Source organism: Rattus rattus, chromosome 2 (assembly GCF_011064425.1).
Source record: "Rattus rattus isolate New Zealand chromosome 2, Rrattus_CSIRO_v1, whole genome shotgun sequence".
Lineage (NCBI taxonomy): Eukaryota > Metazoa > Chordata > Mammalia > Rodentia > Muridae > Rattus > Rattus rattus.
The window spans coordinates 9044567-9061123 of record NC_046155.1 but is presented as its reverse complement, the minus strand read 5'-3'; the positions used below and the strand labels follow the sequence as shown (position 1 = coordinate 9061123).

The 16557-nt window shown below is 47.7% G+C and overlaps 2 protein-coding genes and 1 non-coding gene across 3 annotated transcripts; 2 read left to right on the top strand and 1 right to left on the bottom strand.

The window, feature by feature from the left end:
- Positions 1-899: 899 nt before the first annotated feature.
- Lbhd1 (LBH domain containing 1) lies at positions 900-7589 on the top strand. The gene is made up of 6 exons (XM_032891552.1): positions 900-1049; positions 1126-1285; positions 3981-4205; positions 5870-5994; positions 6961-7058; positions 7253-7589. The coding sequence occupies exons 1-6, from the start codon at positions 900-902 to the stop codon at positions 7281-7283; spliced, it is 789 nt and encodes a 262-aa protein (XP_032747443.1). The 3' UTR covers positions 7284-7589.
- LOC116894956 lies at positions 5269-5416 on the bottom strand. Its single transcript, XR_004387150.1, has one exon. It is a non-coding gene; the product is annotated as a small nucleolar RNA SNORA57 (small nucleolar RNA).
- Positions 7590-11619: 4030 nt separating the features above from the next.
- Positions 11620-16431, top strand: Ints5 (integrator complex subunit 5). The gene is made up of 2 exons (XM_032891547.1): positions 11620-11763; positions 13299-16431. The coding sequence occupies exons 1-2, from the start codon at positions 11684-11686 to the stop codon at positions 16276-16278; spliced, it is 3060 nt and encodes a 1019-aa protein (XP_032747438.1). The 5' UTR covers positions 11620-11683; the 3' UTR covers positions 16279-16431.
- The last annotated feature ends 126 nt before the right edge of the window (positions 16432-16557 follow it).

The window sequence follows — 16557 nt, the reverse complement described above, 5'->3', positions numbered from 1 at the left end:
TAAGAGCATGTCTGCTCTCCCAGAGGTCCTGAGTTCAAATCCCAGCAACCAGGTGGTGGCTCACAACTATCTATAATGGGATCTAGTGCCCACTTTTGGTGTGACTGAAGACTGCTGCAGTGTACTCATATAAATAAAATAGGGGTTGGGGATTTAGCTCAGTGGTAGAGCGCTTGCCTAGCAAGCGCAAGGCCCTGGGTTCGGTCCCCAGCTCCGAAAAAAAGAAAAAAGAAAAAAAATAAAAAAATAAAATAAATATTTTTTTAAAGATAAGAAAGAGTAGAAAAATTTCCATGTACAGTAAACATATACATTAGAAAAGGATCCCTGGGAAATAGCAAAAGCCACATAAGTATTCATTAAATAACACACAAACAGACCCAGGAATGGAAAGATAGCTCAACTGTGGAGAGTACTAGCAGATCTTCCAAAGGATCTGGGTCCAGTCCTCAGCATCCACGTGCCAGCTCTGTTTGTAACTCCAGATCTAGAACTTTTGATACCCTCACACAGACAGGGAAAACACCAATAAACATTACATACATTTAAAACAACAACAGCAAAATCCCAAACCAAACCAGCTTGAGAAAACCAGTAAAGGAGGAGTTAGGAAATCCATCCTCACAGCTCTTTATTTATAGGGCTTTAATCCAGATGCCCTTGTCTCCTACCTTGACTACCATCCCCAGTGTCTCAGGGAGTAAACAGAATAAAGCCCTGTCTTCCTCTTTGGCTTCTCCCTCCCGTGGAAGGCCCACAATCTCCCAGCAGCTCATCGTCCCTTCCTCAGCAGTGATTAAGGGGCCCTCTCCAAAGAAGATTAAAGCCAGTCTGTGTGGGCACTGGGCATAGGTACTTGACCCGAAGTCCAACCTTCTACTTCTTAGAGAGTTACTGCCATGGCTCTTGTGCCGGGGAGTAGCAAGGATGGACCTTGGTCTGGAGAAAACCCAGACTCTTCATGGCATCCAGAAAGTCCCCAGTTGGTCACTCCTCTCTCAAAAACCAGAGAAGAGCCTGGCAGATGTGACCGTCATCAGGATGTTGAGGTGAGTATTACTATAGCGTGTCCTGGGACAGACTCATCTCCGAATTGTGCCCAACTCCCCTGCTGTACTTATGCAGGTGTCTCAAAAGCCCCGCCTGCCCTCTATTGTGGTAGAGGCTTCAGAGGGGAATGAGGAAGACCAGGAAGACCACCAGTGGCCACGTGAGGACTTGCTGGTGCTCACTGATGAAGAAGAAGATGCAGAAGCTTTCTTCCAGGATCAAAGTGAAGAGCCAGGTGAAAGTGGTGGCTTATTCATTCAGGCCACTGACATCTAGATTTTTAGACCCACAGTAGATGTCCAGGAATGTTAGGAATAGGAGGCGTGGTGTGGTTTAGGAATAAGGTGCATAATAGCATGCAGGGAATCCTGTGTTCCAATCCCAGTACCACACACATACACGCACATAACACACACACACACCACACATAACACACACACTCATCTTACACATAACACACACACACCACACATACACACACACACACCACACATAACACACACACAGACCCCACACATAACACACACACACACAACCCCACACATAACACACACACACAAATACCCCACACATACCCCACCCACACACACATACCACACACACACATACCACACACACACACACACACACACACACACACACTGGGTGAGAAAAGTCTAGGCAGTTGAAGTTGATACCATTGATGAACACTAGTGGACAATTATGATGTTTTGTGTTTTTTTGTTTTTTTTTTTGAAGACGTCTCACTACATAGCTCAAACAGTCCTCAAACTAAAGGTCGTCCTGCTTCAGCCTCCGAACTGTGGGATTACAAGCCTCTAACACCATGCCCAGCTTGTTTGTTTGCTCGCACCTTATTTAAGCACTGAACCGAGAACCCAGAGAGGCGCTGTACTATTTCACTACTTTTCCAGTCCTTTTTCAATTAAATCATTAATTTATTTGACACAGGCTCACCCTGCACCCTGGAGCTCACTGTGTAACCCAGGCTGGCCTTGAACTCATGTAATCCCTTTACTTCAGCCTTCTGAGTATCTGAGATTATTACAAACCTTGGAATGATTGGCATCTCTTTAAAAAAAAAAAAAGAATTTTAGCTGAGTGATGATGGTGTATGGTTTAATCCACAAACTCAAGAGGCAGAGATAAAGAGGTCTCTGAGTTCGAGGCAAGTCTGGTCTACAGATCGAGTTCAGGGACAACTAGGGCTACACAGAGAAACTCTGTCTTGGAAAAAAAAATGTTTTTAAATATATCTGGGTATGGTGGCTTCTGCCTTTAATCCAGACTCTCAGGAGGCAGGGCAGATCTCTGTGAGTTTGAGGCCAGACTGGTCTACGTAGTGAGAATGTGTCTCCAAAAATGAAACATAGTATTTTTCATTTATTCGTGAGTGTTGGTACACGTGCACCATAGTGTGTGTGTGTATGTGTGTCAGAGGATGACTTGTAGCTTGCTCTCTCATCCCACCTCGTGGGATCTGGGCACTAAACTCCTGCCGGTGATCTTACTTGTGGAGCGACACTTTCTACTACTTGTTTGCTTGGTTTGTGTTTTCCGTTGTTTGTACTGTTGAGGATTGAACCCAGGGCTTTAAAACATTTTCTAAAAATGTGTGTAGCTGGGCCAATGGTGATACACATTTAATCTCAGCAGATCGACGCAGAGGCAGGATCTCTGTGAGTTTCCACACAGTGAGTTCCAGACCAGAGGTATACATTGAGAGCCTGTGTCAAAAAAAACAAAACAATGGGGCTGGAGAGATGGCTGGATTGACTGCTCTTCCAGAGGTCCTGAGTTCAAATCCCAGCAACCACAGGGTGGCTTTCAACCACCTGAAATGAGATCTGATGCCCTCTTCTGGTGTGCATGAAGACAGATCATGTGGGTCTTAGGGATTAAACACCCTTATACTTAGCTCATGTGATCTTTTGCTGGCTAAGCCACTTTACCAGCCCCACACACCAAGGTCTTTTGCTTGTTAGGTAATTTACCAACCACTGAGCTTCACCCATGGCCTTAGTCTGCTTTTGTTTCTTTGCTTTCTGGAGACAGGATTCATTACTTATCTTGTTTGGCTTGGGTCTTGCTGTTGTCTTATTCAGTGTTTAATACTTTTATCTTAAGAGTTTTCAGAACAACTCAATTAAGCAGACAATTTCCCTTTATAAATAAGAAAATGGCTGGAGAGATGGCTCAGTAGGTAGTGCCTGCTTTGCAAGCATGTGGACTTGAGTTCAGATCCCTGCTATTCACACAAGCACCAGTTGGGCACGGTGTACTCTAGAGGGTGAGATCAAGCAAGCTACCTAGTTAGACTAGTTCAAGGGCAATCGAGGAAGATACTCAATGTCAGTCTCTGGCCTCCATACCTTCAGGCGCTCTTCAACACAAAGATACACAAACTACCAACCCTACTCCCGCAAGCTGGCCAGTTCCACTGACCTAGTCCTGGATTAGAGGTAGAATATAAAGGCAGAATAAAACGCCTTTGTCTCATACACAGATAGAGGCTCAGCAGTTCTAAGAGAGCCTGCTGCACCTTTGTGAGGGCCTAGGTTTGTTTCCTAGCACTCATGAGGTAGTTCACAACCATCTGTAACTCCAGATCTAGGGGATCAGATTTCTAATCTCATGCACCAGGCATGCATACAAGCCAAAATAGCTAACTCTTGGGCTGGAGAGAGATGGCTCAGTGGTTAAGAGCACTGACTGCTCTTCTAGAGGTCCTGCGTTCAATTCCCAGCAACCACATGGTGGCTCCCAACCATCTACAATGAGATCTGATGCCCTCTTCTGGTGTGTCTGAAGACAGCTACAGTGTACTTGTGTATAATAAGTAAATCTTAAAATAACTGTCTCAAATCAGCCAAATTAAAGACACAGAATATCAAGAATATTTAATGTTCACAGGCTAACTCTCCTCCCAGGTTGGGCCTGGATCCCACAGGACCCCACATCTCCTTTTAGAACATTTAACCCTGGACTTGGCTGGGGTCAAGAACAAGAAGAGGAAGATGCCTCTTGGATTCCTGAGGATATAGAGGGTCAGGAAACTACTAACCTCTGCCCTCTTTGGGACCCAACAGGGTCCTGCATCTATAGAACCCGATTTATGGAATATTCCCATTTCCCACCTCCCAGTACCTTTGGGGGTAAGTATTGTTTTTTTTCCCCCCTTCATCTCCAAAGCTCTTTGGCCTATTCTAGGCTACGAGACACACAATTCATTGGTATTGGATTGAGCTCAGTCAATGATGTTGGATCTCCCCAATCCCAGCCATTATCACCCTCAGGCTCCAGAGTTAGAAACCAGGACACAAATTGTGCAAACCTGGACTCCATTCCCAAGTACTAGCTATTCATAATACAATGACAAAATCCCAACTCTATGCTGGACCAACAGCAGCTCTCAGAAATCTTTGAGATTTAACTGTCCTTAAAAGGGCTTAACTTTTATACCTAGTTTTACTCCAAGCAGGGTAACTGAACAGGAACGTCCATGAATCAGGCAAACCACCCTTAGCAACAGTATTCAAGATGGCTGGAAGGAACCTAAGGATAGTAGGGCTCCCAGATTCTGCAAAGGTTTGGCAACGACCTCCTTGTGAGAGGCTGTTTTTGTGAGTCTCCGCCCTCGGAGAAAAGTCCACTCCTAGAACATCCACAGATCTATTTTACTTCCAATAGCCCCGTGGGAAATCTGTGCCTCATGCAACAGTTTAGATGCCAGGCAGTTTGAGGGTAAGGATGAAAGACCACATGCTACCCCAGGTTAGTTCTGGGATTACACGTGTGCACCCTTATGTTTGGCTTTTTACCACACCAGTCAACTACAAGTTAAGATTCCCATGTCTTTAGGATCGCACCTTCCAGACTCAGGCTTGCACATCCCCGCACCTGGGTCGACATTTGGTGAATTCCACGCAAAGCAGGAATCTTGAGTCTCCCAGAAGTTCGACCACAGATCTTTAGTAAATAGTCACCCGCACTCCCAACATGTGCTCTAAGTCCTAAAGATCTGCAAATTCCGAGTCGCAGGAAAAAAAAGAAACGCACACAGGGTTCTTACGGTTCACAGACTTTATTGGTTCAACAATGAACAGCAAAGAAAACGTTAACTATCACTCCGGGGGCGTCATGTAGACCTGAAAAAAAAAATAAAAAGCGTTGAGTAATTTAGAGGGGACTGCCGGACTTAGCTGCATTTCTGCACGGAGGTGTTCCGGCGTCTGAGGATAGAACCTGCGAACGGGAGGCCGCAAGCACCGAAGACATAACACCGAGAGGGCCGGAGCCCTTTCTTCTACCTCCGTACATTACGGGGAGCGGGACCGCACGCCCGGTCCCCGCCAAGAAAAGGAGGATCTCCAAAGTCAGGCCCAGACCCCAGTAGCTCCCAACTGCCCACGCACAGAAATGCAGAGTCACGACTTACCTGAAGACCACCCTTTGAAAGGCCACAGAGCGCGCGGAACAACCTTATATAGGCCTAGTGCCCGCCTCCAAACTGCGATTGGTTCGGGGGCGTCAGAGGGCGGGGTCTTGTGCGCGTGGCGGAACCTGCTAGTGGAGCGGAAGTGTGGCTCCGGAGTGAGCCTCGGAGTGTAGCAATGGCACCTCCGGGAGGAAAGATCAATCGTCCTCGGACGGTGACTGGACTGTGGGAGTGGGAACCGTTTTCCCCTTTGTCTCCCTTTGCTTCCCAGCATTTTCCTCTTCGGAAACAGGATCAGTTGGGGCCTTGGTTGTTAGGTGCGGAGGATCCCGGGTGGGCGTGCACCACTTTACGTTTATGCGCATCCTTTTTCTAATGCAGGAGCTGAAAAAGAAGTTGTTCAAACGCCGCAGGGTACTAAGCAGGGATCGGCGACGGAAGCGCCAGGTGGTCGGGGCTGTGATAGACGAAGGGCTGACTACGAAACACCACCTCAAGAAACGTGCGTAAGTACAGTATTAGCCTCCTCCGGTTGGTCATTCCTACCCACTTCCTACCAAGCTGCAGAACAGCCCAAAGCTCTCCAATTTTCGCGTTCTCGTTCACGTTTATGCAGGAACTAGTTGACAGTTATGTTAGTTTCCAAACTACAGCGTCTCCCAATACCATTGCTCACAGGGTTTTGTTGTTGCTGTTGTTTGTTTTGTTTCGATTTTTCAAGCAGGGTTTCTCTGTAACCTTGGCTGTTCTAGATCTCTGTGTTGACCAGGTTGGCCTCGAACTCACAGATCCATTTGCCTCTGTCTCCCAAGTGCTGGGATTAAAATTGTGCACCACCACCACCCAGCTGCTCACAGGATTTTTTTAGGTTTGGATTCTACTAAGAAACTAAGGAAGGCTGTCTCCAATCCTAGAAATGGTTAAGTTAGGTTTTTGAAATAAAGGCACAAGTGTAAATGCATACTATTAAGTTACTGACGTAATACTATTGAGGTACATATTGAAATCAAAATAACTGTTAAAAGTCCAAGTGTTGGGGCTAGAGAGATGGCTCAGAGGCTAAGAGCACTGACTGCTCTTCCAGAAGTCCTGAGTTCAATTCCTAGCAACCACATGGTGGCTCACAACCATCTGTAATGGGATACGATGCCCTCTTCTGGTGTGTTTGAAGACAGCTGCAGTCTCCTCATATACATTAAATAAATAAACCTTAAAAAAAAAGTCCAAGTGTTAGAGTTCACTGAGGATATTAGAGCCCATTAAGTAATTTGAATCCAGAGACTATAAAACTAAATCAGGCATGATGCTTCCTGCTTTTTTAAATTCTAGTGCCAGGACTCTGAGACAGAAAGGTTGGCTGTTTGTTGGCTAGCCTGGGCTACTTAGCGAGACGTTTTCTCAGCTGGGGTCACTTTTGAGGCTTAAGTTGGTACAAGCTAACCTGGATGTTTTTGTTGTTTCCCGTGGCCCAGATCCAGTGCACGTGCCAACATCACGCTCTCTGGGAAGAAGCGCAGGAAACTCTTGCAGCAGATCCGACTTGCCCAGAAAGAAAAAGCAGCTATGGAAGGTAAATCTGGGGCACAGAGGTTCCACAAAAAGAAGTCTGGGTTTTACCTGAGTTTTATCTTTTTTTTAAATTTTTTTTTTGGAGCTGGGGACCAAACCCAGGGCCTTGCGCTTCCTAGGCAAGCGCTCTACCACTGAGCTAAATCCCCAACCCCTGAGTTTTATCTTTAATGCTTCCTTTTTCTTTATGTTCAGTGGAAGTTCTCTCCACGTCAACCGGGACTAGTCAGCCAAAGCCCAAACGACAAAAGAAGATACGAGCTCCCCAGGACGTAGATATGGAAGATCTTGAGGATAAAAGCTAAAGTTCCGACCTCTTCTACCAGAAGATTCTCAACAGCACCTACACAGATTTGGAGGACTTTGGAAAAAAAATATCACCATATTTCATTCTCCCAGACACCTCTTCTATAATGGACCCTTGATCTCCCCTGGAGGTATATATTGGGATTGAAGAGGACAGAGAAAGACTGGAGAGGGCCCTCTCTAGCAGTTAACTCCTTTTGTAATAAAGCTCTAGTGCTTTAACTACCACGTGTGATGAAGCGCAGTGGGGATGGGACATAGAGAAAGGCCTTCGAGTGTGAGTGGCGATGCTTCAGAAGCAGGACACATTGTGGGCAACAAGAAACTAGGTAGTGAAGGGCATGGTAGCACATGCCTTTAATTCCAAGATTTGGGAGGCAGAGGCAGGCTGATCTCTGTTCAAGGCCTCTTTGGTCCTCACATTGAGTTACAGGACAGACAGGACTTTATAAGACCCTATTTTAAAAAGAAACTAGGTAGGTCACTCCCCCAGCCTCCAACTTTCTAGACAGTGACACTTCCAACTTTGCATTTCTGGAAAGTAGAGATTATTAGAAGGAGAGCAGATAGGGAGGTAAGGATCTGATAATAGTCTTGACACTATTATAGTAAGGAACACCTTTTTTTTTTGATGGTGGTGTTTAGGAATTCAAACCCAGGGCATCATGCATTCTAAGCAACTATTGTGGCATCTACATCCTGAGTGCCTATTCCCTATCAGCACTCATGCTGTGAGATGTCAGTTCTGAGGACATTGTTTTGATTTTAAAGACAGGGTCGGGGTTGGGGATTTAGCTCAGTGGTAGAGCGCTTGCCTAGCAAGCGCAAGGCCCTGGGTTCGGTCCCCAGCTCCGAAAAAAAGAAAAAAAAAAAAAAGACAGGGTCTTCCTTATATAGCCCAAGTTTGGTTTGAACACATGATCCTTCTGCTTCTGCCTCCACAATGCTGGAATTATGGTTATGAGACATGTCCAGACCCCTTTCCTAACTTAGAGGGAGGCGGATGATGTAGCTCGGGGAGTAAGGGTGCTTGACCCAAGCCCGACAACCTGATTCCATCCCTCTTACCCTAATAGTAGAAGGAGAGCTGACTCCAATGTTGTCCTCTGGCCTCCACACTTGTACCCTGGCAAGCATGGGCCCCCATACACACAGTAAATGTCACAGTAAAACAGTAAATAAGGCATGGGCTTGCCACATTTAATTTTCCATTCCTTCTCAACCAAATATCAGTAACAGACAACTTGATGGTTTGAGCCCTTAGCCCTTAGTATGTGTGTGCACTTTGTTCATTGTGCATGCTTGATGTCCTCAGAGACCAAAAGAGGCTGTTCCCTGGAACTGGAGTCATAGTTGCAAACCGCCAGGTAGGTGCTGGAGACAGCCTGGGCTTTTGAGAAAGTACCAAGTATTCCTAACCACTGAACTATCTCCATTCCTACTGACAATTTTTATCTTATTTTACTTTACTATTTATTTTTGAGACAGGGTTTTTCTGTAGTCTTGGCTGTCCTGGAACACCCTCTATAAACCAAGCTGGCCTCAAACTCATTGAGATCCACTTACCTCTGTCTGTCAAATGCTGGGGTTGAATGTGTACAATACTACTGGCCTTAAACTTCTTTTTAGATTCCTCTCGTGGGTATGAATATTTTGCCTGCATGGATGTATGTGCAGCATGTGCCATGGAGATCAGAATAGGTCATCAGAAGCCCTGGAATTGGAATTACAGATAGCTGTGAACTATTTGCCATATGGCTACTAGGAATTGAACCCCAGCCCTCTGCAAGAGCAGCAAGTGCTCTTAACTGCTGAGCCACCTCTCCATCTCCAGACACATATGTCACACAGCTCACAACTCCAGCTCTAGGGGGTCTGATGACCTCTTCTAGACCGAGGGCACCTGCACTCTTGTGTCTGTGTACACGCTCAGGCATGCTTATATACATAGCATTTAAAAATAATAAAAACAAGCTGCAGTGTGATACACTCCTTTAATCCCAGCACTGTGGAGTTAGAAATAGAGGCAGGCAGACTTCTGACCTGAGGGCCAACCTACAGAGTGAGTTCCAGGACAGTCAGGGCCACACAGAGAAAGAAACCCTGTCTTAGAAACAGAAATAAAAATAAATAAAAACAAATCTTTTTTTTTTTTTCCCCCCCTTCGGAGCTGGGGACCGAACCCAGGGCCTTGTGCTTGCTAGGCAAGCACTCTACCACTGAGCTAAATCCCCAACCCCATAAAAACAAATCTTAAAAAAAAAGTTTAACGAGCTGGAGAGATGGCTCAGTGGTTAGGAGCACTGACTGCTCTTCCTAAGGTCCTAAGTTCAAATCCCAGCAACCACATGGTAGCTCACAACCATCTGTAACAGGATCTGATGCCCTCTTCTGGTGTGTCTGAAGACAGCTACAGTGTACTTATATAGAATAAATAAATAAATCTTAAAAAAAAAAGTTTAACATTTACCAGATATCTGTTATATACATCTTTAGTTCATTGCCCATACAACCATACCCTTGGACTATATCATGGCATCCTGGCAAGACACAGACATTCCAATTACCCCAAACTGACAATCGAAATAATGATTCCATCTAAGTCCAGCTTGGTGAATTGATGTATTTTTTGGTTGTTTTGTTCTTGTTCTGTTTGTTTGAGACAGGGTTTCTTTTGTGTAGCCCTGGCTATTCTGGAACTCACTCTATCGACCAGACTGGCTTCAAAGTCAGGGAGATCCAACTGCCTCCGGATATATTTACTGTTTTTGTCCGTGGAGCAGGAGTGTGGGTGGCGCTTGGGCAGTTGCATCACAAAAAAGCTGTATCCTAGTATGAGTGGTGACTCAGGAAAATATATGTAATTGGTTGGGAGTCACAGTGGGGATAGTGGCTAGAATCTCAGGCCAGGGGCTGATGACCAGCACACACTTTCTATAAGGGAGTATTGATAGGGTCTCATGGGGGTAGTCATAGATTCTCTGATTTAAGATGGCAGTGATCATGTCAGTTACACTACAATGTACCTATTTGACAGGTATGTAAACAAGATATAAAAAAAAACAAATATAGGTTTCAATATGTATGGGTATTTTGACTGCATGTATGTATGTGTGCTACTTTTGTGCCTAGTGTTGTGGAGGCAAGAGGGCAGCCAATCCCCTGGAACTGTAATTTAGAAATGGCTGTGAGCCATCATGTGAGTGTGGGTATTGAAACTAGGCCCTTTGGAAGAGCAGCCACAGAGCCATCTCTCTGTCCCTTTCAGACTGCCTCTTGTTATTCAGAGGGATTTCTGTATTCGGAATCATATCAAGAAATCTATGATGGGTGTGGTGGCACATAGGCTTACTCCAGGCACTCAGTATGCAGAGGCCGGTGGATCTGAGTTGGAGGCCAGCCTGGTCTACAGAGTAAGTTCCAGGACAGTCAGGGCCACACAGAGACAAAATACAAAACAAAAACTGCATTAATTATTTAAAGTGACTTAACATACTTTGTGAGGCAAAGTAGTCACATTCATCTTACAGATGAGGAAACAGCTCCAGGTAGCTAGGCCACTTGTTCAGAGTTTATTATCAACAATGGCAGATAAATCCAAACCAAAACGGCCTCCCTTGGTAAAGTCTTTATGGGTGAGAAGCCAGGATAATGGTAAATACTTAGTCTCTGTGGGCTGAGGGAGGAAGAGCCCTTGAACCAAGAAGAGCCTGGGAAGTTTTGCCCCAAAACAAGAGCGAAAGCTAGGCGGGGTGGCATATCTGTAATCCTAGCACCTGGGAGACAGAGGTATAAGGACCAGGAGTTGAAATTCACGAGACTCTATCTCTACAAGCAAACAACAAGCAGGCAAACGAAAAACGGAAACACGTAGCACTTTTGTATTTTATTTTCGAAAAAAACCCGAGAGACAGTCTCATCATGTAGCCCTGGCTGGCCTGGATCTTGGATTGTAGATCAGGTTGGCCTCCATTTCTCATACCTATGTATGAGTCCGAACTGTCGCATCCACGCTTCGGATCCATGAGTTGCAGGTTTATACTTCTGGTGTTAGAAAAAATAATTAGATTGCATTGTAAATGAAAGTCCCAGGAAGCTTTCATAAGCCCCTGGGGGTGGGGAAGAAGGCCCCGCAGAGAGCAAGCCTGTTACACCCGCTGTGACTGATGCGACGCGGAACCAAAGTACTAAGGCTCCAGACTTAGACGGACTGATTTTCTTGAGAGGCGGGGTCGCTGGTTTCTGTCGCGTTTCCAGTCAGCGCGCATGCGTCGCCTGTGCTTCGCCGCTCCCGCCTCAGGCTCCGGGTAGGGCTCCGGGATGTCCGCGTTGTGCGACCCTCCCGGGGCCCCAGGGCCACCCGGGCCTGCCCCCGCCACCCACGGTCCCGCGCCTCTCAGGTAGTCAGAGCCCCTGGTATCTCCCCTCATCGCGCGGCCCCGCGCCGATGCCCAAACCTTCTCCACAGAAAGCCGGATCTTACCTTGAGAACCCGCGTCAGGGTTCTCAGAGATTCTGGTCGCGTCTTCCCGGAACTCAGGGATCGCCTCACTAAAAACTCTGGGCTGCAATGCCTGCCCTGCTCTGCCCTGCCCTCCCCGTAGTAGTACTGCCTCTCCCGAGGTCTATTCAATGCCTTCTTAGGCCGGCCTTGCTTTGCCAGCAGTTGGGGACATCAGTACTCCTGAGAACCCAGCCTTAGTCCCTTTTACCCTGAGGAGGCTCAGACTACATGGAGAATGTCTTGGGAACCTAGGGTCGGAGCCTCAATATTTATCTTAACCTTTCCTTTGCACACGTCCCTCGTTTTGAGGTGTCTTTATTTTTGATCGGAGGGATGGTACAGAACCTTATCTGCCCAGAGAATGCGGTTGTGTTTGACAGAATAGACAGTAGTAAGAGGAAAGGGGTTTTACTTCCTCAACATCGCCTTCTGAAACTCTTAAGAGCTTATATATTTGCGGAAGGGGAGAATAAAAGGCTTATCTTCTGTGCGGGGGGCGGGAGGGGGCACCCCCTTCTCCGAACACTGAAGGCGTTTGACTCAGTGGGTGTGTGATTAGAATTTTCCCTTCCTCCCTCCCTACCTCCCTCCCTCCCTCCCTCCCTCCCTCCATTCCTTCCTTCTTTTAAGACAGGGTCTCTGTGGATAGACATAGCTGTCTCAGAACTCATTATGTATATATACTAGGTTAGCCTGGAATTCAGATCTGTCTGTGTTGGAATTAAAGGCCTGTGCTACCAGTTAAGACTGAATCTTTGTACAGTATGGAAAAGTACATATTTGGGAGAGAGAGCTTTTAGTAAGGTTACAATTTTCCGTCCATTGAGAGATTTCAGGGTGCTTTTGCTGTAGAGGGGGGTTAAGAGGATGTTAAAAGCAGGTATAGACTCAATATATTTTGTTAATTCAACATTTTTTCATTGAGTACCTCCCATATACTGACAACTTAGCAGAAGGGAATTCTATTTTAGGAGCTTAGAAATGGTACCTGCCTCTTTGGAATATTCATCCTGATTTCTTCACTTCCATCTTTCTATTTGTAAAATGGGTTTATTATAGTCTAACCATATTGTTGTCAGGACTGGAAAAGTACTGAAGTACTTAAATGTGGGGTGGGGATATAGCTTAGTGATCGTGCCTAGCGTGCCTAAAGGCCTAGGTTTGATAACTAGAAAGAAAAAAGAATGTGGACATTTGAAAGATAATCTACTCTTCACATGATCATTGTTGCTGGAAGAAAAATAGCATTTATTGAATGACCAAGGTGAACCAGGAGTGGGTATGTTTCTAAACCTTCATAAATTCTTAGGAGGGATGTTTTACCCTATTAAAACATAAAAAGAAACCAAAGCTCATGGAAGGAGGAATATAACTTGCCTAAGTGTTCTGATTCGCTTTTTTTTTTTTTTTTTTTTTTTTGCTTCCTTATAGTGCTCAGGAGCTGTCCCAAGAAATCAAGGCTTTTCTGACAGGTGCAGACCCTATTCTGGGCCACCAGCTCTCAGCTCGTGAACATGCTCGGTGCGGTCTTCTCCTGCTCCGTTCTTTGCCACCTGCTCGGGCTGCTGTGTTGGATCACCTGAGAGGTGTTTTTGATGAAAGTGTCCGGGCCCACCTAGCTGCCCTAGAAGAAAGTCCTGTGGCTGGTCCACCTCACCTCCGTCCACCTCCATCATCCCATGTCCCTGCTGGTGGACCTGGCTTAGAGGATGTGGTACATGAAGTGCAGCAGGTGCTATGTGAGTTTATCCGTGCCAACCCAAAGGCCTGGGCACCTGTGATTAGTGCATGGTCCATTGACCTCATGGGACAACTGAGCAGCACATATTCAGGTCAGCATCAACGTGTTCCCCATGCCACTGGCTCTCTCAATGAACTGTTGCAGCTTTGGATGGGCTGCAGGGCCACCCGCACATTAATGGACATCTATGTGCAGTGCCTCTCAGCTCTCATTGGTAGCTGCCCAGATGCATGTGTGGATGCCTTGCTGGACACTTCTGTCCAGCATTCCCCACACTTTGACTGGGTTGTGGCCCACATTGGCTCTTCTTTTCCTGGTACCATCATCTCCCGAGTCCTCTCCTGTGGCCTTAAGGACTTCTGTGTCCACAGTGGGGCTGGAGGAGGAGCTAGTGCTTGTGGTGGAAGCTCTTCTCAAACCCCCTCTTCAGACCCCTTCCCTGGATCTCCTGCCATACCTGGGGAAAAACGGGTACCCAAGATTGCCTCAGTTGTAGGCATCCTAGGGCACTTGGCTTCCCGCCATGGAGACAGCATCCGACGGGAACTGTTGCGCATGTTCCATGATAGCTTGTCAGGGGGTACTGGGGGCCGGAATGGGGAGCCCTCTCTTCAGGCTACAGTTCCCTTCCTACTGCAGCTGGCAGTCATGTCACCAGCTTTGCTAGGAACAGTATCTGGAGAACTTGTGGACTGCCTCAAGCCCCCAGCAGTGCTAAGCCAGCTGCAACAACACCTGCAGGGGTTCCCCCGAGAAGAGCTAGACAACATGCTAAACCTGGCTGTGCATCTAGTGAGCCAGGCCTCTGGGACTGGTGCCTACCGCCTGCTGCAGTTCTTAGTGGACACAGCTATGCCTGCTTCAGTTATTACCACCCAGGGCCTGGCTGTGCCAGACACTGTAAGAGAGGCCTGTGACCGGCTGATCCAGCTGCTTTTGCTACATCTACAAAAACTGGTTCATCATCGGGGAGGGTCTCCTGGAGAAGGGGTGCTGGGCCCACCCCCACCTCCTCGTCCAGTGCCCTTCCTTGATGCATTACGAAACCACGTAGGAGAGCTGTGTGGAGAGACACTACGGCTAGAACGGAAGCGCTTCCTCTGGCAGCACCAGCTCCTGGGCCTACTGTCTGTCTACACTCGACCTAGCTGTGGACCTGAGGCTTTGGGCCATCTCCTGAGCAGAGCCAGAAGCCCTGAAGAGTTGAGTTTGGCAACCCAGCTATACGCAGGGCTAGTGGTTAGTCTCTCTGGCCTTCTTCCCCTGGCCTTCCGAAGCTGCCTGGCCCGAGTGCATGCAGGGACTTTACAGCCTCCCTTCACAGCCCGGCTTCTGCGCAATTTGGCCTTGTTGGTGGGGTGGGAGCAGCAGGGGGGTGAGGGCCCTTCAACCTTAGGGGCCCGGTTTGGGGAGTCTGCCTCAGCCCACCTGTCTGATCTGGCTCCTCTCCTACTCCACCCAGAGGAGGAAGTAGCTGAAGCTGCTGCCTCCCTCCTTGCAATATGTCCCTTTCCTTCAGAAGCTTTGTCCCCTTCCCAACTTTTGGGACTAGTGAGAGCTGGGGTACACCGCTTCTTTGCTTCTCTAAGGCTGCATGGCCCTCCTGGTGTGGCTTCAGCCTCCCAGCTTCTTACCCGCCTTTCTCAGACTTCCCCAGCTGGACTCAAGGCTGTCTTACAGCTGCTAGTTGAGGGAGCCTTACATCGGGGCAACACAGAACTGTTTGGAGGGGAAATGGATGGAGACAATGAGACTCTCTCAATTGTCTCAACCCCGTTGGCTTCTGCCTCTTTGTTGGACATTAACCGGAGGCATACTGCAGCTGTGCCAGGTCCTGGAGGGATCTGGTCAGTTTTCCACGCTGGAGTCATCGGCCGTGGCTTAAAGCCACCTAAAATTGTTCAATCTCGAAACCATCAGGAAGTGATCTATAACACTCAGAGCCTTGTTAACCTCCTAGTGCACTGCTGCAGCGCATCTGGGAGCAATGAGCGTGAGGGTTGCTGGGGGGCTCCCACCCTGAGCCCAGAGGCAGCCAAAGCAGTTGCAGTGACCTTAGTGGAGAGCGTGTGTCCTGATGCAGCTGGTGCTGAGCTGGCCTGGCCCCCAGAGGATCACGCACGAGCCACGGTGGAGCGGGATCTCCGCATTGGTCGGCGCTTCCGGGAACAACCCCTGCTGTTTGAGCTTTTGAAGCTGGTAGCAGCTGCTCCCCCAGCCCTGTGCTACTGCTCCGTGCTGCTGCGGGGGCTGCTGGCTGCCCTCTTGAGCCATTGGGAAGCCTCTCGACACCCTGATACAACCCATTCCCCCTGGCATCTGGAGGCATCCTGTATCCTGGTGGCTGTCATGGCTGAGGGAAGCCTCTTGCCACCAGCCCTGGGTAATATGCATGAGGTATTTAGCCAACTGGCACCTTTTGAAGTTCGTCTGTTGCTGCTTAGTGTCTGGGGTTTTCTTCGGGAGCATGGGCCCTTGCCCCAGAAGTTCATCTTCCAGTCAGAGCGTGGCCGCTTCATCCGGGACTTTTCCAGGGAGGGTGGAGGTGAAGGAGGACCCCATCTGTCTGTGCTACACAGTGTCCTCCACCGCAACATCGATCGCCTGGGGCTCTTCTCTGGCCGTTTTCAGGCACCTCCACCATCCACTCTGCTTCGGCAGGGGACTTGACCTTTTCTCTACAAGTTGTGCGAGGTTAAACTGAGAGAAGAGACTAAGGTGCTACAGAAGGGTGGAGGCTTCTAAGTCCGTACGTAATGAGTGGTGTCACTTTTTTCAAACCCCACCATTTTTTCTAAATAAAATTTGCCGAGTTGACACAAACAGTCCAGTGTTTCAATCTGATTCGGAAAGCTGCCAAAAGCCTGAGAACGCAGAGGTAGAGGCGTCAAACCACGCCCCACTCATAATTTAGAATGCGTTAGACCAATGGAATGGACGTCCGGCCGC